General features: G+C 39.2%; 2 protein-coding genes across 4 annotated transcripts in view; one reads left to right on the forward strand and one right to left on the reverse strand.

The window, feature by feature from the left end:
• Positions 1-24,065, forward strand: part of TRPC5 (transient receptor potential cation channel, subfamily C, member 5) — a 326,052-nt gene that overhangs the window by 187,741 nt on the left and 114,246 nt on the right. The window lies entirely within an intron of this gene.
• The window catches only part of TRPC5OS (TRPC5 opposite strand), a 28,046-nt gene continuing 4,964 nt past the window's right edge, over positions 984-24,065 (reverse strand). For 2 of the 3 annotated variants that reach the window (XM_011953529.1, XM_011953530.1), the window contains exons 2-4: positions 9,285-9,430; positions 8,565-8,653; positions 984-3,430 (exon numbers count right to left, since the gene is read on the reverse strand). In XM_011953529.1, the coding sequence (XP_011808919.1) occupies positions 2,785-3,120 (336 nt within the window). In that variant the 5' untranslated portion in view covers positions 3,121-3,430; positions 8,565-8,653; positions 9,285-9,430 and the 3' untranslated portion in view covers positions 984-2,784. Of the gene's footprint in view, positions 3,431-8,564; positions 8,654-9,284; positions 9,431-23,204; positions 23,324-24,065 lie in introns of those variants that run through there. The other variant, XM_011953531.1, reaches the window with a different exon arrangement.

The raw sequence follows: 24,065 nt of genomic DNA on the forward strand, positions 1-24,065 counted from the left end.
AAAAAGCGCCAAAGAACGAAACAATAGCTGATTTCCAAACTCTAACTTTGGCATGAAGTAGAATAAGAAAGTTTTAATCTCTTAGAAAATAGGTGTAAAACTATTGGATAATTATTTCATGTCAAATAGACTTTCAGGTATTGTCATACAAACTTTTTTTGCAGATGGGTGAATTTTCTTTTTAATTTTTAAGTTCTGGGGTACATTTGCAGGATGTGCAGGTTTGTCACATAGGTAAACATGTGCCTTGGTGGTTTGCTGCACTGATCAACCCATCACCTAGGTATTAAGTCCAGCATCCATTAGCTGGGAATCCATTACTGATGCTCCCTCTCCCCACCCCAGCCCCCAACAGGCCCCAGTGTGTGTTGCTCCCCTCCCTGTGTCCATGTGTTCTCATTGTTCAGCTCCCACTTATAAGTGAGAACATTTGGCTCCTGGTTTTCTGTTGCTGCGTTAGTTTGCTGAGGGTAATAGCTTCCAACTCCATCCATGTCCCTGCAAAGGACATGATCTCATTCTGTTTTATGGCTGCATAGTATTCCATGCTGTATATGTACCACATTTCCTTTATCCAGTCTGTCACTGATGGGCATTTAGGTTGATTCCATGTCTTTGCTATTGTGAATAGTGCTGCAATGAATATATGCACGCACATTTTTCAGATATTCCTGAAAAGTCCTGATTTCATATATTGTCTCAATGTCAGATATGTCATGCCATGAAAACCATTATTTCAATTGTTCCTTATTATCACTGAAGGTTAAGCAGAAAATTTATTAATAACCGTCATTTTGCAAATGAGAAAGGACTATGTTTAGAGATTTGTTTAAGATCATCTGACAAAGCCAGAAGTAGAACTTCAGACTCCTAGTACAACATTCTCTCTTACTATGCTCTGCTACCTTATGTTGAGTGAAGTTCTTGTGTGCCCATTTGGTAGCCTCCAAATTCACCACCAGGTATTTTAAGATGACCACACCTTTTTTGATTTGTGAATGAAAGTTTATTAGTTAAAATCTCTTGAAAGAAAACAATAAAATGGTTTAGATCAATAGCTAATACAGATTTTAAACAATCATAAGATAATAACTAGCAGGAATCATCACACATAAGAATTTATATAGGCACAACTCCCCACATATTTTAGCCCAAGCAAATCGAGATGAAAACTTGTACTACCTAATCTAATGCCATCTACCAGCCTATCTTCCTTGATTTTCACACCTTTAAGCTTGTCTCAGAATGATGAGCCCCTCTCTTTTCTGCCATGCTATATAATAATTGGCTTTAGCATTGGTCTTAAGAAGATACAGAAAAGGGCTAATTTGCATAAAGGATTGGCCACTCACTCCATTCTCCTGGAGGAGATGCAGGATTTCAATCAGAGACATCCAATCAGTGGACTAAACTAGTTAATAATTCTCCATCTAATTGAGCTTTCAGATATATGACTTATGTCAATCGCCTACCAGCTATTTATAGCAACATCTTAGGATTGGCTAATTTGCAGAAGACAAAAATAGGGCTTTGTTCATAAACCTGTTTAGAAACTAACTCCATATCATGGCTTTCCATCATAAACAGTCACATAACTGTTGACAATTTATTAATTTGCTTCTCTCTCCTGAAAACACCGTCCCCACTAGTTCTTGTTCCTAAGTATTGTCTTATTTCCTAAACATTTCTTTTCACTATTAACTCTAATTCTGCTCCATAGAGAAAACATACTTAATACAACAATCCATTCCTTGAAGCAGGGGTCATACTTTAACAATCCTTAAGCGCATACAATTACAGAATCAAGGCAAACACTGGAATATATCTTATCTAGTTCCTGGGGTACCATTACAGTACAATCTGTCCAGGTGACCCAGGCAAACAAGGGGCCCGCCAGCTCCACATATTATGAGGTTGTAGCATCGTCCTGCTTTGATGCCTAAGGACTATATCTAGTCCACAGATATCTAGTCCAATATGGTGAGTGTTTGTCTTTCCATTGGTGAATAGTCCTTGTAGGGCTTTCCTTAGCCCTTCTATTACTTCTCTCTTTGATTATTTGGTATAGTGTGCCTTTTCTATTTGGGGAATAATGGTGCAAAGTAGCTGCAATGTGGTCAGAATGTGCAAGAACAGTCCTGCATTGGAACTCTTGGTTCCAGCTTTTTCAGTTTTCTCCTTGGCAACAGTCATTTGAAAACCTTTCTGCACTTTTATTATCTGGTAGATAGTGCTCTTTTAAAATTACCTCCCTTAGTCTGCTATAGCATTTTTAGTTGGACACATGCTCTCTAAAAGGATAAGTTAGGAGTTATATCCTTTCAAATAAAAGCATCCCAACATTGTCTTGTTAATGTGAATGTATTCATTTACTGTGATGCTACCCTGGGGATTCCCCTTTTCATTTCCATTCACTGGAGAGCAGTGAAATGAGTCCCAAGATGTGATAGAGTTTGTCAGTTCTCCCCTCCATAATTAGGTGAGGAATTTCTTTTCTTTAATATGGTTTGCTCCCATCATCAAAAATTCTAGCATGACAGTAAGTACAGGTAAAGGCAGACCTACATGGCAAAAGCCAGAACTTTTTGAATAACAACAAAGAGGAAAAAAGATCAGCTTTTGCTAGAAGTAAATCAAATCTTACTTGTTATATGGGTTATTAGTAATGAAAATGTGCAGAACTGTGAGCAAACACATATTGCTAATATACAGAAAATAAGAACATATTGAAACAGAGAAACGATCAGTTTTCACGTCCCTGGGGGCGGGGGCAGAAATTGGGTCTTAGTCACTTGTTAAGTCATCATTTATACCAGAGACTGTGTCTTCATATAAGTTATCCATGTCTAACATAGCCTGATCTATATCAAATATTAGGTCTTCATCCTCTCTTGGTGTAAGTATTGAGTCTAAGTCTGAGAGATCAGGGAGATCTGGTAGTGAAGGCTCCTCAGGAAGAGGTGCATCTGCTTCAGTCTCTTCTGCTCTACCATTTTCTTCTACATAAGGAACTTCTTCTACTTGTATAATGAATTGTAAAAGCTCATCAGCTATTCTTATTAACTGGGCTACACAAGCAACAAGTCCATCAATGAGTACAGAAACTGACCCAGAATCCATGCTGCAGTGCTCTTCTAAATAGATAAAATATCACTACAAGCTCTAGCAAATGGACTCTTGGTGACAATGGATAGTATAAGGGGCTAACAATGGTTCTGTGGTTGGTTTAGGCCAGAAATTAAGATGTTGATATGATTATGATGCTGATCAAGTACAGAATGAGAACAGTAGAATAATATAACTTTTTGATGATGTTGGTAAACTGTGCACAGAATTTCTATATGGTACTCTTGTTTGTACTAGTGATGAACTGCTATTACAATGACCATCAGGCGGACTGTCACAGCCAAGAGAAAACAGCAAAGCAGACCTAATAATAAAAAAGAGAGATATAAAGATTAGTGTCTTTGAGCCTTTATCCATCCTACAGGCTACAGCTACTGGTTACCCCATCAAGAATTGCCGTTAAGGTTGAAATGATATGTCTAACTATAGCCCGTCCTTTGTTGCTGGCCTTGTGAGGCTCTACTACTTCTCTTTCCTTTGAAAACCTCATGGTCTTTATCTCTTGTTAAGAGATTTGGTAGAAAAGTAAGCATAGACAGTTTGTCTGTCTTTCCTGAACATCTCATTTGAGGAAGGATATACTCACTCAGGGTCTGTCAATTATTAGCACCTTTGCCTCATTGCCATTTATCTGGTGCTGCTGAATTCTTTCTGTGTTTTTTGGAATCCATTCATTAAAATTTCCAGATGCCCTGCAGCCTGGGGAGTTTATGGTAAATAAAAGTCCTATATTCTCTGTATTTTGCCAAACTTTGGAGAATTTCAGTTATAAAACTAGTTCCTTGATAATTTCCTATTACTGCCCCTCTTCCATATCTAGCAGCTAGTTCTTCCAACTTTATCTAAAGCTATGGTTGTACTATTTTCATCTGCATTTCTGGTGGGCTCTTTGCAAATCCACTTTCTGAGTAAGTATATACTTGTGTAAGGCAATATTATTTGTTTGAAAATCTAGATATTGACTCAGTATAATTTACCTGCTACATTTGTCTGGTTTACCACTCCCCACCACACTTAAAGTGAACCTGTTGAGGATGCAGGAAGTTTTTAGTATTTTGACATATCTCATATTTCTTACTCACTTGTTCATTTGATTCAGTTTTTCTAACTCTTTCTTCTCTGCTAACCTGGTACATACATGCCCACATGCCCTGAGGTTTCACAAGCCCATCCTACAACCTTAAATTGAACTGAAAAGGGAGCTGAGTTGAAACTTAGAGTCCCCAAAACTTCAGGGTTTACATTGGTTTTGGGGGCCTAGATTATCTCCCCTCTCATTCCAAATAGATTATTCTGCTTTTCCATTCTAATGAGCTGATACATGTCTTTATAAGAATTTCTAAATTCCTTTCACAAATTTATTTTCATATCTCCCTTCACCAGATTGTATTTCCTGCAATAGTCTAGTTCTGTATGGCTGATCAGTGTAGCTATGTACCTTTGGCCAGTTTTTTTTTTTTCTTGGTTATATCTACATGTTAAATTTCTGGCTATTAATTCTGCAAATTGGGCTAACTTTCTTTCTCCAGCCCCAGTCAGGCTTTTCCTAGTTGAAAGCCTTAGGAGGTAGTCATCTATATAACTCCTTTAGGATTCTACCAAGTCTATTATTGCCCAGTTTTCAGCAGTTCTGACCAGAGTGGGGCCCAGCAAGCCACAGACTTCACTTTCAGCTGACTGTAATCCTTGGATATCTGTTGGAGTACAGAAAATCATCAGCCAGATGGTCTGTGATTTGCACATAGAGCTTGCTGGTCTCCACAGGGCCTTTTTCGACCCACTCAGTTGCATACTATCTCCACTTAGTATAAATCCTGTAAGATCACTACATTTTTTTTGTCCAAAATCCTACCAGTAGACATGGGGTTTGCCCTGATGATAAGGGTCACAACAACAATGACCAGAAGGCACAATTTTGTTGGAGGCAACTTTCCATATGGAATATAGGAGAATGGGTACTAGAGGCAGAGCAGTTTGTTTTATTAATTCAAAGGATCTGTTTGTTTAAGAGAAAAACGTCTCATGAAAGAAAATATGGAGAGAAGTCAAGGAAAGGAATTCGGCATTTATTTAGAACATGCATCAGCTCATCAGAAGGAAAACATGGAAGAAAGATGTGTGTTAAATATTGTTAGAGAGCGCCATCACATTTTTCAAAGGAAGCAATAACTACTATATGGTATATACAGCCCAAAGGCACAAGAAGATGACAGGAACACCCTCACACAAAACCTATTTAACTTCTGACTTCCCATTCACCCAGTTTTTTTTTCTCAGCTTCTCTATCATCCTCTGGGACTCTTTTATTCCTCCTCTTGGTCAATATGCTTCCATTTATTCACCTATGTGTTTCATTCTATTTCACACCCTCTCTATCTCCATCTACTCTTACCCTTTTCCATCATCTTTTCTTGTATCTCTCTCCTAAAACTGGGAAAAAACTGGAATAAATTATATTTGAATCATCAAATTTTTATTGTATTTATTGAGTTGTACATTACACAACCTAAACATAAAAAGCAGAGAGGTAGAACATTCCATATTTTGCTCTCTTATAAGACAAATGTAGTTACTTATTACTTTATGTGGCCCTTGATTTTTTTTGTGGGGTGGGGAACTCAGTCGCTTTTGATGGGAAAAACAATTAATGACCTTGCCTTAACTTTCTTGACCCTTGTATTAGCTGATCCACCATTTTTATTCTCAAATCATCTCAGAACTTAGCAACTAGAGGGTGAGGAGAGGGCAAGAAGAAACTTGAAGAAACTGCTAAGTATTCCAATAATAAGAAAGAGTAAGAGTGTAGCATCAGCTTATGCCAGTTATGGTAATTTCCAAAGCAACCAACTCTGGACACCTCAGCTAGCCTAAAGGGGTATTTTGGATAGTTTATGCCTAGCCTTAACTCACTTCAAGGGACTTTTTATTAGCTATATCCTCTGCCTGGGATTCCTTTCTCCTTGGTGGGGGAGGAGTGGGGAATGACTTCGGGTCATTTTGATATCTACTTTAATATCACCTCCTCAGATTTCTTACCCCTCAACCTGGGTAAAGCCCCTAATCATCCCTTTCCCATTACACACAAATTTCATTTTTGCATGATGGTATCTATAGCTAGCTCATATTTTCTTGTTTAATTATTTGTTTTTCTGTCTCTCACCTTACCCCCACATACATATAGACTAAAATGTAATTATCATGAGACTAAGAAATCTGTCTGTTTTGTTTTCTGCTATATCCCCAAAGAACAGAAGAGTGCTTGCCAGCATAGTATGTAATCAGTAAGTGTCTTTGAAAAAACGAAATAATGGAAGGAGGGAGGGAGGAACAACTTTCAGCACATTCATTCAGTAAATATTATCAAGCTTCAATCATGCATGTGGGAAACAGGGGATACAAAAATGGACCAACTCATCAAAACATACAGTTAATAAAATGAACAGGCAACCCAGAGACTGAGAGAAAATATTCACAAAATATATATCTGACAATGAACTTTCAACCAGAATATATATATTCTGGTTGAAAATATATAACATATGTATACAACATAAATATATAACAGAATATATATATTCTGGTTGAAAGTCCACTGTCAGATATATATTTATATATATATGTGTGTGTCTATATATATATATATATTTATATATAAGTTTATATATTTATATATATATATAAAGAATCCCTACAACTCAATAATAAAAAGACGAACAACCCAACTTAAAAACGGTCAAAAGATCAGAACAGACAATTCAAATGAAGAGCTAATAAGCACATGAAAACATCCTCAACATTATTAGTAATCAAAGAAATGCAAATTGACACCACACTAAGATACCACAATACACTCAGTCGATTGGCTAAAATTAAAGACTGATAACATCAAATATTGACAAAGATGTAGAGGAACCAGAATTCTCACACACATTTATACTACTGGTAGGAGTATAAAATCGTATTATGTTTTTGGAAAAACATCTATCAGTTTCCTATAAAAGTAAGCATATACCTATCTATATCCCAGCAATTCCACTCCTAGGTATTTACCCAAGAGAAGTGAAAGTTCACAAAGTGACTTTTACAAGAATAGCTATAGAAGTTGTATGCATAATCACCAAAAAGTAGAAAGAGCTCAGGTATCTATCAAGAAGAGAATGAATAAGCAAACTGTGGTATAGTCACACAACGTGATACTGATAAGCAATAAAAAGAAAGGCACTACTGACAGGGACAACAACATGGAGGAAAAATCAATGTTATACTTAATGAAAGAAGCCAGACACAAAAGATTACATGCTGTATGATTCCATCCATACACAATTTTAGAAAATGCAAAATAATCTATGTAGAAAAAAAATCAGAATAGTGGTTGCGTTTATGGGAGTAGGAACTGATTGGGAAGGGGCATAAAGGAACTTTCTAGAGTGATGGTAGTGAACATGTTTAGATAAGGTCGTGGGTTACACAGGAGTATGCATGTATCAAAACTCATTGAATGGTACTCTAAAAATTTGTACATTTCGCTATATGTAAATTTTACTCCCTTCAAAAAAGTAACCAAGCACAATCCCCAGCCTCTGAAAGCATATGTCAGATGCAATGATGTGCCCATAAAAAATTTTCTAATAAATTGTCACATTAATGGGAGACCTATTGTGTATCAAGGACTGTAAAATCCACTTTTCTTATATTACAGGTTGAGTATCCTTTATCCAAAATGCTTGGTACCAGAAGTGTTTTAGATTTCAGATTTTGGAGTATTTGCATATACATAATGAGATATCTTAGGAATGGAACCCAAGTCTAAACATGAAATTCATCCATGTTTCATAAACAGCTTATACACATAGCCTGAATGTAATTTTATAGAATATGTTTAATAATCTTGTGCACTAAACAAAGTTTGTGTACACCAAACCATCAGAAAGCAAAGGTGTCATGTTGGTGCTCAAAACGTTTTGGATTTTGAAGCATTTAGTACTTCAAATGTTGAGATGAGAGATACTGAACCTGTAGTACATTTAATCCTCACAATAAAATCATCCTATGAAGTTATAGGTGGAAAAACTGAGGATCAAAGAGATTCGGTAATTTGCCCATGAGCACATAAGTAAAGGAGCAGAGATGGATGTCAGCCCAGGTCGGACTTCTAACATCCTATGCTAGAGGGCACAAATTTAGGTGACTACAGGAGCAAATCTGCCTTATTCAGGGCCAGAGCTGACATCTCATTTTCCTAAGCAGAAATAGAACTGAGAATGTTAATGTCATTTGCTATCCCTAGAAACTGGCTGAATTCCAAGTTGAATGTGACTTAGGCAGATTAGTCCCCTAGGAAATCCCCACTATCTGTGACTGGGAGGTTCAGGGATATATCCATTATCTATCCTTCCACTGACCTACTGAATTGGCCCAAATGTTCATAAACTACTTACCTGTGATAGAGCTGAGAGGGATGGGGGTATCAAGGCTCAGCCTATTAAACAATTTGCAGACTTTGCTTCCAAACAGGATGTGAATGCTCCTGCAACAACAACAACAGAAACAACACCCCCCCACACACCAAAAAAATAAGATAAATTGCTAAATCGATAAGCAAGGATGAGATTAACCAACATTTCAAAGAGCAAAGAGCCCTTTCTAAGTGAACTGACAATCGGACTTTTTTCAAACTTCCCTGTGGCATTTGCTAATTCTGGGCACTGTTGAAGATGAAGTTTGACTGTAAAGCAGAAGGACTCTCCTGAGGAAAGGAGAAATGAGCGTAACTTTTGGCAGTTGGAGGCCGGGCGCAGTGGCTCAAGCCTGTAATCCCAGCACTTTGGGAGGCCGAGACGGGCGGATCACGAGGTCAGGAGATCGAGACCATCCTGGCTAACACGGTGAAACCCCGTCTCTACTAAAAATACAAAAACTAGCCGGGCAAGGTGGCGGGCGCCTGTAGTCCCAGCTACTCCGGAGGCTGAGGCAGGAGAATGGCGTAAACCCGGGAGGCGGAGCTTGCAGTGAGCTGAGATCCGGCCACTGCACTCCAGTCCGGTCGACAGAGCGAGACTCCGCCTCAAAAAAAAAAAACTTTTGGCAGTTGGGAGACACTAAAATAATGGGCTGCTGGAAACTTGAGAAGCCCAAAATGCAGGGCTAGTTTTTCTTACCTGAAGTCACCTGAGTTCTGGGCTGGTGTCTGGGCGGGAAAGGCACAGGAAAATCTCCTGCAGTCTCCTGGTACTTCAGAGACAAATTCTCCCTCTAGAGGGGAACTGCCCCAAACAGGCCACCGGTCTCCACTCTAAAAGGTTACCTAGATTTTGAAGTTAGAGGGACAAAGGGAAAACTAATGAGTCAAAAAGATCAAAACCACTCCCAAAGGGCAATTTGGACAAAATGATTCCAAAATGCATAAAGATACATAAAGGGCTAGTAATATTGAAACATCTTCAGGAAGAACAAATTGAAGGACATATGCTACCAGATATCAAGGCTAGTTATACAGCTACAGAAATTAAGACAGCATGGTACTGGCTCAAGGACAGACAAATCAATGGAACCATGACCCTTACCTCATGCCAGATACCAAAATAATACTAACAATGATTTGAAATGAATCATAGGCCTAAATATGAAAGTTAAAACAACAAAGCTTCTAGATCACACCACCAGAGAAAATCTTCATGATCTTAGGTAAGCAAATATTTCCCATAGGACAGAAAACATTAACCATGAAAGAAAAGATTAATTACACCTTAAGAGGATGAAAAGCCAACCACAGACTGGGATAAAATATTCACAATATATATCTAACAAAGGACCTATATCCACTACACTCATACATTTTTTAAACTCCTACAAATCAATAAGAAAAATATAATGAGTCTAATTTTTTAAAAATACAAAAGAATTGAACTGGCACTTCATAGAAGAGAATATCCAAATGGCTCATAAGCATATAAATAGGTGTTCATCACTATTACTCATCAGGGAAGTGCAAATTAAAACCACAATGAGATATGCAAAACCCACCAGAAGAGCTAAAATGGAAAAGACTGACAATACCAAGAATGGAAAACATGGAACAACTGGAACGCTCATAGATTGCTGGTGAAATTGTTAACTGGTACAACTACCTTGGAAAACTATTTGGCAGTATCTACTAAAACCAATCATACCTCTATCACATGACCCTGGAATGCTACTCCTAAGTATATAACCAAAGGGTGTACAAATATCCACCAAGATACAGGTACAAGAATGTTGAAATAAACCAGATGCATAAAATTAGCTATCATATCACTCCATTTACATGAAATCCAAGAACAGGCACACAAATCTATGGGAAAGAAGTGAACAAAGTGGTTACCTCTGGGTAGGGGGTTATTGACTCGGAAGGGATATGAGAAAGCCTTCTGGGGTGCTGGGAATGTTCTTTATCTTGATATAATCACATATGTTAAAAAACAAAAGCATTGATATGCACCCTTAAAGTTTGTGCAGTTTACTATATGCATACTATACCTCAAAAAATAGTTTTATTTTTTAAATTTTAGGCCTCCATCCTACAAAAACTAATGAGGACAGCAAGACAGTGATAAAAGTCTTACCAGGATTCAGCAAGCCAGTCATCAAAGTTAATGAAAATGGAACGAAGTATGAATATGCAGGGGAGAGTTCCTTTGGCCTGTGTGGCTCTCTACTTCATGGCAGTGCTAAGGCAAGAGACCCTTATGGCTAGGCAGAGTTTTTAATTGATACATGATGAGATAACCTATATCTTACAAGTAGCTCATAAAGACCCCTGAGGTAGAGGCCATACTATCCATCTGGTAACTGAGATCTTTGACCCCATTAAATTTTTATTAAACTCTCTCTCTTTTGACATTTTTTGTCTGCACAACTAATCAAAAGTCACCATTTTTCTTTTAGCTGAAAGTCCTATCCGGCAATTTTGCAATGCTCCTAATTGGAAAACTGGCAATAAGTGTCTTAACAGTAGGATGGAAAAAAAGCAAAGAAATCCAAATCCTCTGGGTGTATCTTTATAGTTGATAAGCTTCTTTGTATTAGGTAAGGTAAATTAGTTCATATCCAAGGAGAACAGAGACAGTTATGTGGGAAATATTAAAATGCACCTTTGGTGAGGGTGGGTGCCAGATTCCTATTTACAAACAGGAAAATTTTTTTTTCCATAGTGCTCCCTTCTCCAATGCTACAGTAACATTTGGATACATGCATTCGATATAGATTGTTTAAAAAAAAAAAAACACCTACAGACATATAACTTCTCATTGCCCTCTTCACCCCTTGAGGAAACATCAAGAGAACTTTATCCACAAAGGGCAAATTTTCACAATTTTGACATAACAGAAGCATCTCTAGGGGCTTTTGTTCATAAAATGAACAAAAAACAGTATTTACACTTTAAACTCTTTTTGAAAAAGCTACAAACTTTTGCCTTTAAAAAAATAACTGTGTGCAATACAGCATTTGCCTGTTATAGGATCTGACATTTAAAAATCCCCATGAAGCATCTTTAATTTATCAAGAAAGAAAGGAAAGAATTGTGCAGCTGAGGAGCTAAACATGGCCCCTTCTTGAAAATATATGAAAAATTCAAAACTAAAACTAAAAAAAGGGGGAGTAGGAAATGTCCTTATGGTCAATTTAAACCAAACTCTACTGAATTTCTTTCCTCCTCCAAATTTGTTCATTGCTTCAGAGAAAAATCAGACTGGCTTACTCTTCAGAAAAACAACTTAGTAGAGAAAAACAACCACTTTTGAAAATACATCTTGGTTATTTTCCTAGACAGATACAGTGTTTCCTCAAAATACTGTTCAAACATGAGGATAGACACTCAATCTTAACCTGGTAGGACCCTACACAGGCTTGTCCCTGAGGCTTGGCCGCTATGAGATGCTCCCAGGCCCTTAGAGAGTCTGGAAAGAGATGTAATACTTCTAGAAAGATTTTTTTTGGTTTTCAAATATTACAGTGCAGATGACAGGGTCTAAAATAAGGGAAATAAAAACAGAGCTTGGAGGTAACAAGAACAGGGGTTCTATTTCCAAGTCTTTCTTCAGCCTTCTGAGAGGGGAAAAAAAAGTTGTGGTTGTTTGTTTGTATATGCTTTTTGGGAGAGATATAAAATGATACCAGTGGTTATAAGGATAGGATCTGGTATCCAAAAAAAAAAAAGAAAGAAAACAGAAAACAAAACCTGTATTTGAATTTCAACTTCACCACTTACTAACTAGAAGGTTGCTAAGCTACTCTTTGTGTCAGTTTCCTCATCTGTAAGATGAAGATGACAGTTGTGAGAATTAGTTAGTTAGCACAACAAATTTAAAATGGTGTCTGGTATATAATTAGCACCTAATAAATGCTAGCCAATATAATTGCACTGGAGAAATTCCAGGATCTAGGAAATAGTATGTGGTACATCATGACTAGTGAATAGCTACCTATGGAAGACAGGAGAAGAGATGGCTGCAGGCATTACAAAAACTGGAAGGACATGCCAGAGACACAATTCATCTCAGAGTTAGAGCCAATATTCGATGATGACTTTGAGCTTGGGTAAAAATGTGAGGGAACAGGACTGTCTTGAAGCTGTAGTTCACCAATGACCCTTTCAGGAGACCTAAGGACAATCAAAGACTGTAGAGAATCCTTGAGGATTAGCAAATCCTCCTAGTCTAACTTCCTCTGAAGCACTTCCTTATTCTGGCTTCGAGCTTTGGTGGGACTGTAGCTCACATGCACCACTCCTGGCCTGGTGAAAGCTAACTCCATTGTGAGCTACACATTGACTATGCCTCCAACATACTGCCAGTTACACAGAGAATGCCCTCCACCTGATATTGTGACAATGATTCTTTCGAAGCATTAAATCTTTAGAAACATTCACTTGGAAAGTAATTGGCAAGGTCATTGAGACAAGACAATAAAGGCCCATTATCCTATGTCTAGCGTGACTTCACCCAAACTAATCCAAAGTTTCAAGTATTCCTTTGTGAATCATTTGGATAAGAAGGAGAGCATTATGCAGATATCTTTTTGTACTTTTTACTTCATACCATCCTAGCCTGGATTTAGTCCCTAACTTCAGAAATATATCTCAGAAATTTGATAAGAGAAAGACGAAGCACCAGTTGTGGCCTCCTCTATGTTTCTGTGGCAAATGCCAGCTTGCCAAGAAAGAACAGGTTAGTTTATTTTACCACATGGAAAGATGATCACAGATTACAGATTGCTTCCCTCTGCCTGCAAATGTGCTTAATGCCTGTCCACCAAAGGAAAGGCCCTTCTGTTTTTAATGATTTCAAAATAACATTCCATAGCATCCCTTGGTAATTCATTCCAATATTTTATAGTTTCTTTCTTCTGGTAATTTATATCCTCAAATATGTTCACATACATTAACTTATAATAATCCTGTGTAGTGGCCAAGCACGGTGGCTCATGCCTGTAATCCCAGCACTTTGGGAGGCCAAGGCAGGGCAGGCGGATCACGAGATCAGGAGTTCAAGACCAGCCTGGCCAGCATAGTGAAACCCCATCTCTACTAAAAATACAAAAAATTAGCCGGGTGTTGTGGTGGGCACGTGTAATCCCAGCTACTCTGGAGGCTGAGGCAGGAGAATTGCTTGAACCTGGGAGGCAGAGGGTGCAGTGAGCTGAGATCGCACCATTGCACTCCAGCCAGGGCAACAGTGTGAGACTCGGTCTCAAAAATAAAATAAATAAATAATTAAAATAATCCTCTGTAGCAAGGATTATACCTATTTTACAGTTGAGGAAATGAAGAACCAAAGAGGGTAACTGACTCGCCAAGATTGCACAGCTGATTAGTAGCAGAGCAAGAATAAGAACCTGAATTCTTGGCTATTATTAAAAAGTCAGAAAATAACAGATGCTAGTGAAGTTGCAGAGAAAAAGAAATGCTTATACGTTGTTAGTGTGAGTGTAAATCAGTTCAGCCATTGTGGAAGACAGTGTGGCAATTCCTCAAAGGCCTAAAGACAGAAATCCCATTTGACCCAGGAATCCCATTACTAGGTATGCACCCTAAGGAATATAAATCCTTCTGTCATAAAGACACATGCACACATTATGTTCATTGCAGCACTATTCACAATAGCAAAGACATAGAATCAACCTAAGTGCCCATCAATGGTAGATAGGATAAAGAAAATGTGGTACATATACACCATGGAGTACTATGCAGCCATAAAAACAAGATCATGTCCTTTGCAGGGACATGGATTGAGCTGGAGGTCATTATCCTTAGCAAACTAACACAGGAACAGAAAACCAAACACCACATGTTCTCACTTATAAGTGGGAGCTAAATGATGAGAACACATGGACACATAAAGGGGAACAACACACACTGGGGCCTATCAGAGGGTCGAGGGTGGGAGGAGGGAGAGGATCAGGAAAAACAGTTAATGGATACTAGAATTAATACCTAAGTGATAAAATAATCTGTAAAACAAGTGCACCATGACATGGGTTTACCTATGTAACAAACCTGCACTGGTACCCTTGAACTTAAAATAAAAGTTAAAAATTTTTATTTAATCTAAAAAAGAACCTGATTCTTCGGATTCTTGGCCTTCTTCAGACTCTTGACCTTCTTCAGACTCTTGGTCTGACTACTGATGCTCCGGGAACCTCCACATCACCAGCAGAATAAGAACCAGTGTCAAGATATCAGCAAGAACACAATATGTTTGTCTCTTGGTGTACAAAGAGGACTGGTTCCAGGACCTTCCACAGATACTAAAACCCGTGGATGCTTCAGTCTCTGATATGAAATGGTGTAGTATTTGCATATAACTTATGCACATCCTCCCTCATATACTTTAAACCAGGGGTATCCAATTTTTTGGCTTTCCAGGGCCACACTGGAAGAATTGTCTTGGGCCACAAATAAAATACACTAACACTAATGATAGCTGATGAGCTAAAGAAAATTGCAAAAAAAAAATCTCATAACATTTTAAGAAAGTTTATGAATTTGTGTTGGTCCGTATTCAAAGCTGTCCTGGGCCACAGTTTGGACAAGCTTGCTTTAAACCATACCTAGATAACTTATGATGCCTTATACAATGTAAATACTATGTAAATAGTTTGTTTTACAATATTGGTTTAGGGAATAATGACAAGAATAAAAAGTCTGTACATGTTCAGTACAGATGCAATATTTTTAAAATATTTTTGATCCACAGTTGCTTGACTCCATGGATGCAGAACCCACAATACAGAGGGCTGATTGTATAGCCATGATAGTTTGCTTACCAAGTGGATCAAAGGCCAAAAGTCCCCTTGAGGACAATCATTTCATTATTGTCATCCCTACATACTATCATTCCCAGAGTGTCCCTATAGTAGAAAGCCCTGCTAAAAAGAAAAGATACAAAAAGCCTAGCTGAACATTAAAATCACCTTAAGATCATATGCTGATCCACGAAAATAAAAAATAAGACAAGAGTATGTGGTTTCCTGCTTTCTAACTTCTCTATATTTACCTCTGAGATAGATACACTCAGAATAAATTGAAGAAAATGAGGCAGAAAAAAGTTTCCAAATATCCTAAAGAAAATGCTTTACCCTTGGCCATGAGCTTCCTTTCCCTTTGAGGATTTCATATCTCTACCTCCCAAAGTTTCTAAGGGAGCCAAAGGTTAGCATTTTAAATATGAGTAAAGAGTGAATCCCACTGCTTTATATGCTTGACACTCAGAAAAGCACATCAGGGTTACAACACAGTAACCCTGGCAAGAGCCCTCCCAATACTAAACCAGCATGCTGTTCAAGTGACAAAATAAATGGAGTTTTCCTTATATGATTTCTTACAGTATTTCTTTTTTAATATTAGCTAGAGCCAGGGGAATCTGAAGGCAGGCTCACTCAATAGGAACAAAATTTCCCTTTCATCTGTTATGACTGATATTACCAAGGTTAAATACTTATGTCCTGAAACTCACTTTTAATTAAATATAATGGCCACTCCACCTTACTACCCTTGTTAAAGTCACCAATGACTTCTGCACTTCTAAATCCAATTATCAGCTCTCCATCTCATCTTATTTGTCCTATAAGCAGGCTTTAACATGGCCAATCACTCCCCAAGTCCTCTTCTTCTTCATGTGTAGTCACTCTCTTGGTGATCTCATATGAGCTGCAGATAAAACCTGTAGGCAGATGACTCCCAAATTTATTTAGCCAGCTTCGGCCTTTATCTAAAATCTCATACTTGTTTATCTAATTGCATTACATTGATTCCTGTAAAATTCAACATAGTACATTCAAAACTAAATCCTTGGTATTCTCTCCCAAACCTACTCCCTTATAGCCTTCCATCTCAGTAGATGGTAATTCTATCCTTCTAACTACTCAGGCCAAAAAATCCACAGTCAATCTTCCAGGGTATCCTGTTGGCTCTGCCTCTAAAACGTATCCATATCCACAATCTGATCACTTGTCATTGTGAGACACCATCATCTACCTCTCACCTTGATTATTTTGACAGCCTCCTGACAGTCTCTTTGCCTTGCCTCACTACAGTCTCTTTTCTTTTTTTTCTTTCTTCTTTCTTTCTTTTTTTTTTTTTTTTTTTGAGTTAGAGTCTTGCTCTGTCACCCAGGCTAGAGTACAGTGGCATGATCTCAGCTCACTGCAACCTCCACCTCCCAGGTTCAAGCCATTCTCCTGCCTCAGCCTCCCAAGTAGCTGGAATTACAGGCATCCACCACCATGCCAGGCTAATTTTTTTTTTTTTAACAGAGACAGGGTTTCACCATGTTGGCCAGGCTGGTCTCGAACTCCTGACCTCGTGATCTGCCCACCTTGGCTCCCAAAGTGCTGGGATTACAGGCATGAGCCACCGCACCCAGCTACAGTCTCTTTTCAACAGGACAGACAGTGATCTCTTTAAAATGGAAGTCAGATCATGTCACTCCTCCTTTTAAAACCCTCTGATAACTGCATTTCCTTTAGCGTAAAACCCAAACCCTTATAGTGGCTTATATGGCCCTGCATAATATAATCTGCAACTTCATCTTCTATCTTTCTCTCTCCTGCTCTCTTCTAGCTGCTCTGGCCTCCCTGTCATTCTTCAAATTCACCAAGCATACTTCCTCTTTAGGTTCTTTATACTGGCTATTCTGCCTGGAATGGTCTTGACTCAAATATTGAAAGAGCTAAATCCCTCACCTTCTTCAATCTCTTTGCTTCTGTCTTGCCTTCTCAATGAGTATTTCACTTACCACCTTTGTAAATTTTAACCTCCCCCTCCCAACTTGGCAGTCCTGAGTCTTCCTTATTCTGCTCTAACTTTTTAATTTTTCTTAGAAACATATCACTTTCTACATATATAGTTTACTTATTTATTATGATGATCATTTATTTTCTGGTCTTCCTCTCTAGAATGTAAGCTCCATGAAGGCAGGGATCTCTGTTTTATCTAAGTGCAAGAACAGTGTCTAGCATATAGAAGATATTCAGTCAATATTTGTTGACTAATAAATTGTAAGGACTAATAATTCCTTACATTTTTATAGTGTTTTATGCTTCTAGTGCTTTCACATGGTATCCCATTTAATCATCTTAATTACTATATGAGGTGGGTAGGGCAACACAGAATTTATCTCCATTTCACATTTAGGAAAATTAAAATCCGGAGTGGTAAAATGATCTACCCAAGAGCTATTCTACATAGCTGGAATGTGGTAAAACCAGAAACCTAGTTTTGCACTCTTTTTCTGTAGCCTCCAATATTATACTGCAAAGCCCGTAGTCCTTGAGGAAAGACCTTCCAGATTCTTTGTTAGGAAGGGGACATGCCCAGCTTGTGCCACTAACCCAGTGCCTTGAAGCTTAATGTGTTTTACCAGCAAATGCAAAGTCAATTAAAGACCTGAGCTTATGTGGGGAATCGCCTTGTGAATATGAGAGAAAATGATTCGCAAATGGCACTCTCTCCAAGAAAGAAAGAAAGCAACATTTGAATATCCCAGCTACTTAGTGGAATAAATTATTCGTTTCTTCCTAACTAGCTCTGCCTTCCTCTGGCATTACCCACTAAACCAAACAGTTCTCCAAAGCAATGTAATAGCATAAAGGAGAAGTGAGAGTCCAAAAAGGTATCTGCGACCTAACATACATCTCAGTGGCCTCTTCCACTGTGCCACCATCTAAGCCACTAACTGCCCATGTTGAAACTTTCCCACACTGCCACTGCCAAACCAAAAGAATGGAGACTGTCCCTTTAAATGTACCACCAAACAAGAAGCTGGTGTTTACTTGGCAGGGGAAGAACAAGATACTTTCATGCTTGGCATACTGCTACCATTGGCATCTAACCCAGAAGCTGCTGCATTCTGCAGGGGTGGCAACTATTTTGTCCTCAGGATAACATAGTGGAAGATGCAGCTATATTTACATACAGGCTTTTTAATAGAGATGCCTGTCACCCCTGGTAAGCTCACAGGAGGCAACAGAAATGGCACAGTCAGAAAAAGGCAAGCCAAGTCCTCAGTACCTTCTGGCAACTGAATCCACAGTACCAGAGAGGGAGGCCTTGATCTCTTTCTCTGGTCCCCAGAATGTCTTATACCAGGGGTATATCCAGAAACCCTCTGAAGTATTACTGAGTAGAACGAGTTTGTCTTCAGTGCCCTTGTCAGAACTGTCTTTTCCAAGATCACACCAAATCGAGTAGTTGAGGCTTGACTCTACTAAGTCAACGCTGATGCAAACCTCAACAAATATCTCATAATGAAACAGCATGCAACAATTCAATAAATAAAACCTCAGGCTGAAAAAAAGAAGTGTCATTGCAAGCACAATCTACCAAACACTTAACAGATTTTAGATAATACATGGATGCAAAATCACTGAAACATGCAGAAACATACAACAACCTTGGCTACATGGGTATGTACTGAAGTATCTGACACTGAGGAAGTAGGAAGGATGGAAGAAAAGACATTATTTTATTTTATTTTATTTTATTGACAGAGTTTCGCTCTTGTCGCCCAGGCTGTTGTGCGATGGCATGATCTTGGCTCACTGCAACCTCTGCCTCCCAGGTTCAAGCAATTCTCCTGCCTCAGCCTCCCGAGTAACTGGGATTACAGGCGCCCGCCACCATGCCCAACTATTTTTTGTATTTTTAGTAGAGACAGGGTGTCACTGTGTTGGTCAGGCTTGTCTCAAACACCTGACCTCAGGTGATCCAGCTGTCTCAGCCTCCCAAAGTGCTGGGATTACAGGTGTGAGCCACCAGGCCTGGCCGAAAAAAACATTATTTTTAAGGGGAATATTGACTTTGAAGGCAGAGAAACCGAGGTTCAAGTCTAAAAGTTTTCTTGCCTTAGATCACTTGAGCTCACTATGACTCACTTTTCTGATCAGAAATAAGGATGATGACAATAAGCGAGTACTAATTTTGTGATGTAGACAATGTTTAACTATGGGGAGAAGCCCTATTGCTTTAGTTTTTTAAAAAGTGTGGCTTTTGAGTTTAAACATAGATTTAAACTGCACTTCTGATACTAATTGTATGGCATTGCAGAAGGCACTTATTCTCTCTAAACCTGAGTTTATTCATCTATATTTTGAGGATGATGTTGACACCTATCTCAAGTGGATGCTATAATAATCAAACAAGATAATGTTATGAATGTGTTTTATAAGCCATGAACTCCAAGACAAAGAAAAGTGTTTTTTTTTAAAAAAAAAAAAAAAAAGAAAGAAAGAAAAAAAAACCTTTGATTTGAGTGGCCAACCAATCTGATTTTCCAGGAATAAGGGATTTTCCAAGACCCAGAGTTTTCAATGCTAAATATAGAAAATCTTAGGCAAACCAGGATGAGTTGGGCACTCTAGTCTTGACTAACCTTTAATTAGGCCAATGTCCTCACTAGACCTTAAGTGAGATGGCTAGGCCTTAACCAGATTTAGTCCTTGGCCCTGCCTTAACTAGACTCTTACTAGGACTTAACTAAGCTTACCCCTTTCTAGACCTAACTGGGTTAAATAGGCCTTAAATAGACCCAGGTCCTTGCTACACATTAAATTAGAAATGAATAGGCCTTCTCTAGACTTAGGTCCTGGCAATGCCTTATCTAGACTGATTAGATATTAACTAGGCATAGTCCCTGGCTAAGCTAACTGGGCTGTGGCTAGGACTCAACTAGGCATAAGCCTGGTTCCACCTTCACTGAGTTGACTAGGCTTTAACTAGGCTTAAGCCTTGCTTTTGCCTTAACTAGACTCTGACTATATATTTTTATGAGGCCTTAACCAAGATGGCTAGCCTTTAATTAGGCTTGGGCCCTGGATGTACCTTTAAAAGACTCTGTTTACACCTTAAGAAGCTAGGGCCCGGCACTACCTTAACTAGTTTCTGATTAAATACTTAAGTAGATTTAGGCCTTAACTGGGCTCTGACTAGGCCCCTAACTAGCTCTGACTAAATATAAACTAGGCTTAGGACATGAATAGTCCTTAAAAATACTCTGATAATACCTTAACCAAGTCAGTTAGTTTTTAATTAGGCTTATGCTGTGGCTATACCTTAATCAAACTCTAGCCAGGCCTTAAATAAATGTAAGCCCTGACTATACCTTAACTAGTTTCTGCCTAATACTTAACTAGACTTAGGCCTTACCTAGGCTCTGACTTCACCTTAATTAGGCTTAAGCCCTGACTAGGCCTTAACTGGGCTCTAACAAAGTCTAAACCAGTGTTAGGTAATGGCTAGGCCATAACTGGGCTTTGACTCACACTTAACTAGGCTGAAGCCCTGCCTATACCTTGATTAGGCTTCACTACATCTTAACTAGGCTTAGGTCCTGGCCAAGTGTTAACTAAGTTCTGATTAGGACTAAACTATATTTATAACCTTGCTAGGACTTAAGTAGACTAGAACTACAACATAATTAGGCATAGGCCCTGGCTAGGACTTAACCTGGCTCTGATTAGACCTAAATTAGGCTTAGACCCTGGCTAGGGCTGAACTGGCTTCTGACTAGACCTAACCTAAGTTTAGGCATTGGTTATGCTTTAACAATACACTGATGAGGTCTTAAGCAAGCTAGCCAGCTTTTAACTAGGCTTAGTCCTTGGCTATACTTTATCAAAATTCTGACAGGCTCTTAACTATGTTTAGGCCCTGGCTAGGCTTTAACTGGCTTACCTAGACCTGAATTAGGCTTAGGCTCTAGCTAAGTCTTAACTGGGCTAACTAGGCCTTAACTAGGTTAAGGCTTTGACTCAGTCTTAACTAAGTTCTGACTAGGACTAAACTACACTTATGATCTTGCTAGGGCTTAACTAGACTAGGACTGGAAATTAACTAGGTTTAGACTCTGGCTAGGGCTAAACTGGACTGACTAGGCATTAACTAGGCATTGGCCCTGAATAGGTCCTAGTTGGGCTGACTAGAACTTAACTAGCCTTTGACTAGACCTAAATTAGACTTAGGTCTTGCCTAGGGCTGAATTGGGTTCTAACTGGACCAAAACTAGACTTGGGCACCAATTATGCTTCAACAATATCCTAATGAGGTATTAACCAAGCTAACTAGATTTAACCGTGCAATCTAGACCAGAAGCAGGCTTAGGCTCTGACTAGGTCTTTTTTTTTTTTTTTTTAACAGAGTCTTGCTCCATTTCCCAGGCTGGATGTGCAATGGCACAATCTCGGCTCACTGCAACCTCCGCCTCCCAGGTTCAAGCGATTCTCCTGCCTCAGCCTCCTGAGTAGCTGGAATTACAGGCGCCCACCACAATGCCCAGCTAATTTTTGTATTTTTAGTATAGATGGGGTTTCACCATGCTAGTCAGGCTGGTTTTGAACTCCTGACCTCAGGTGATTCTCCTGCCTTGGCCTCCCAAAGTGCTGGGATTACAGGCGTGAGCCACCGTGCCCAGCCGGCTCTGACTAGGTCTTAATTGGGCTGACTAGGACTTAACTAGACTTAGGCTCTGTCTCCACCTAACTGATTTCTGAGTAGGCCTTAAGTGGGCTTAGCCCCTGGTGAGATTGTAACCAGGCTGCCTAGGCATTAACTGGGCTGAGCAAGCCTTAACTAGGCTTTGGTCTTGGCCAAGTCCATGGCTAGAGCTTAACTATGCTTAAACCTCAGGTAAGCCTTATCTAAGCTGAAGTGCTGGCTAGGCCTTAACCAGACCTTGGCCCTGGTCTTGTCTTGATTAAGCTGTAGTCAGGCCTTGGCTAAATTCCAGCTACTCTTTTGTAAGGATCACCTCAATAATATATTACCTCTAGCCCTCAGCTCCTCCAGTTTGTATCTGCCATTACCTCAGTTATCCTGCAGTTTCAGGCCCTACTCTGGGTCATAAAGAAGTCAGAGGCAGGACCCCTACCTTACCACACTGCAACAGGAAACAGACTGCTTGTAGGCTCTTTGCAGCCAGATGCACTTATAGTATAAAACAGGAAGCAACCCCTGAATTGACACTCCCAAGAAATCAGAGGGATACTCTTTTATGTAACACTCCACTCAGAATTATATTTTTATTTCAGCCAATGAGAATGGTCTGTAAAACTTCTTCTAGGACACCAACATTTTGTAATAAGGTTGTAACAAACTTAAAACATAACATAGCATTCCTAAGTACAGTACAGCAGGTGACTCTTTGGCTTTTGCCCATAATGTGCAATTGGCACTTTAGAAGAGAGATCTTCTTACCTACCTTACCACACTGCAACAGGAAACAGACTGCTTGTAGACTCTTTGCAACCAAATGTATTTATAGGACAAAACAGGAAGCAACGCCTGTATTGACACCCCCAAGAGACCAGGGGACACTCTTGTATGTAACACACCACCTGGAAGTATATTTCTATCTCAGTCAATCAAAATGGTCTGTACAACTGTTTCCAGGACACTGACATTTTGTGACAAGTTAGTAACAAACTTATGTAACAAGTTTGTAACAAACTTAGAACACAGCATTCCTAAGTACAGTACAGGAGGTGATTCTATGGCTTTTGCCCATAATGTGCAATTGGCAGTTTAGAAGAGAGATCTTCTTACCTACCTTACCACACTGCAACAGGAAACAGACTGCTTGTAGGCTCTTTGCAACCAGATGTATTTATAGGATAAAACAGAAGCAACCCCTGAATTGACACCCCCAAGAAACCAGGGAACACTCTTGTATGTAACACCCTACCCAGAAGTATATTTCTATCTCAGCTGATCAAAATGGTCTGTACAATTGCTTCCAGGACACCAACGTTTTGTAACAAGTCTGTAACAAACTTAGAACATAGCATTCCTCAGTATGGGAGGAGACTCTATGACTTTTGCCCTTAATGTGCAATTGGGAGTTTACTTACCTTACCACACTGCAACAGGAAACAGAATTCTTATAGGCCCTTTGCAACCAGATGTATTTATAGTATAAAACAGCAAGCAAACCCTGAATTGACACCCCCAAGAAACCAGGGGATACTCTTCTATGCAACACTCCACCTGGGAGTATATTTTTATTTCTGCCAATCAAAATGGTCTGTGCAACTTCTAGGACACCGACATTTGGTAACAAGTGTGTAACAAACTTAAAACATAGCAGGCCGGGCACAGTGGCTCACGCCTGTAATCCCAACACTTGGGGAAGCCAAGGCGGGTGGAGCATGAGATCAAGGGATTGAGACCATCCTGGCCAACATGGTGAAACCTTGTCTCTAGTAAAAATACAAAAAGTTAGCTGGGCGTGGTGTTGTGTGCCTCTAGTCCCAGCTACTCGGGAAGCTGAAGCAGGAGAATCACTTGAACCCAGGAGGCAGCGGTTACAGTGAGCAGAGATTGCACCACTGCACTCCAGCCTAGTGACAGAGTGAGATTCCGTCTTAAAAAAAAGAAAAAAAAAATGAAAGAAAACCACAAAACAGCATAG

This window comes from Colobus angolensis, unplaced genomic scaffold, assembly GCF_000951035.1.
Source record: "Colobus angolensis palliatus isolate OR3802 unplaced genomic scaffold, Cang.pa_1.0 Scaffold366, whole genome shotgun sequence".
Taxonomy (NCBI): Eukaryota; Metazoa; Chordata; class Mammalia; order Primates; family Cercopithecidae; genus Colobus; species Colobus angolensis.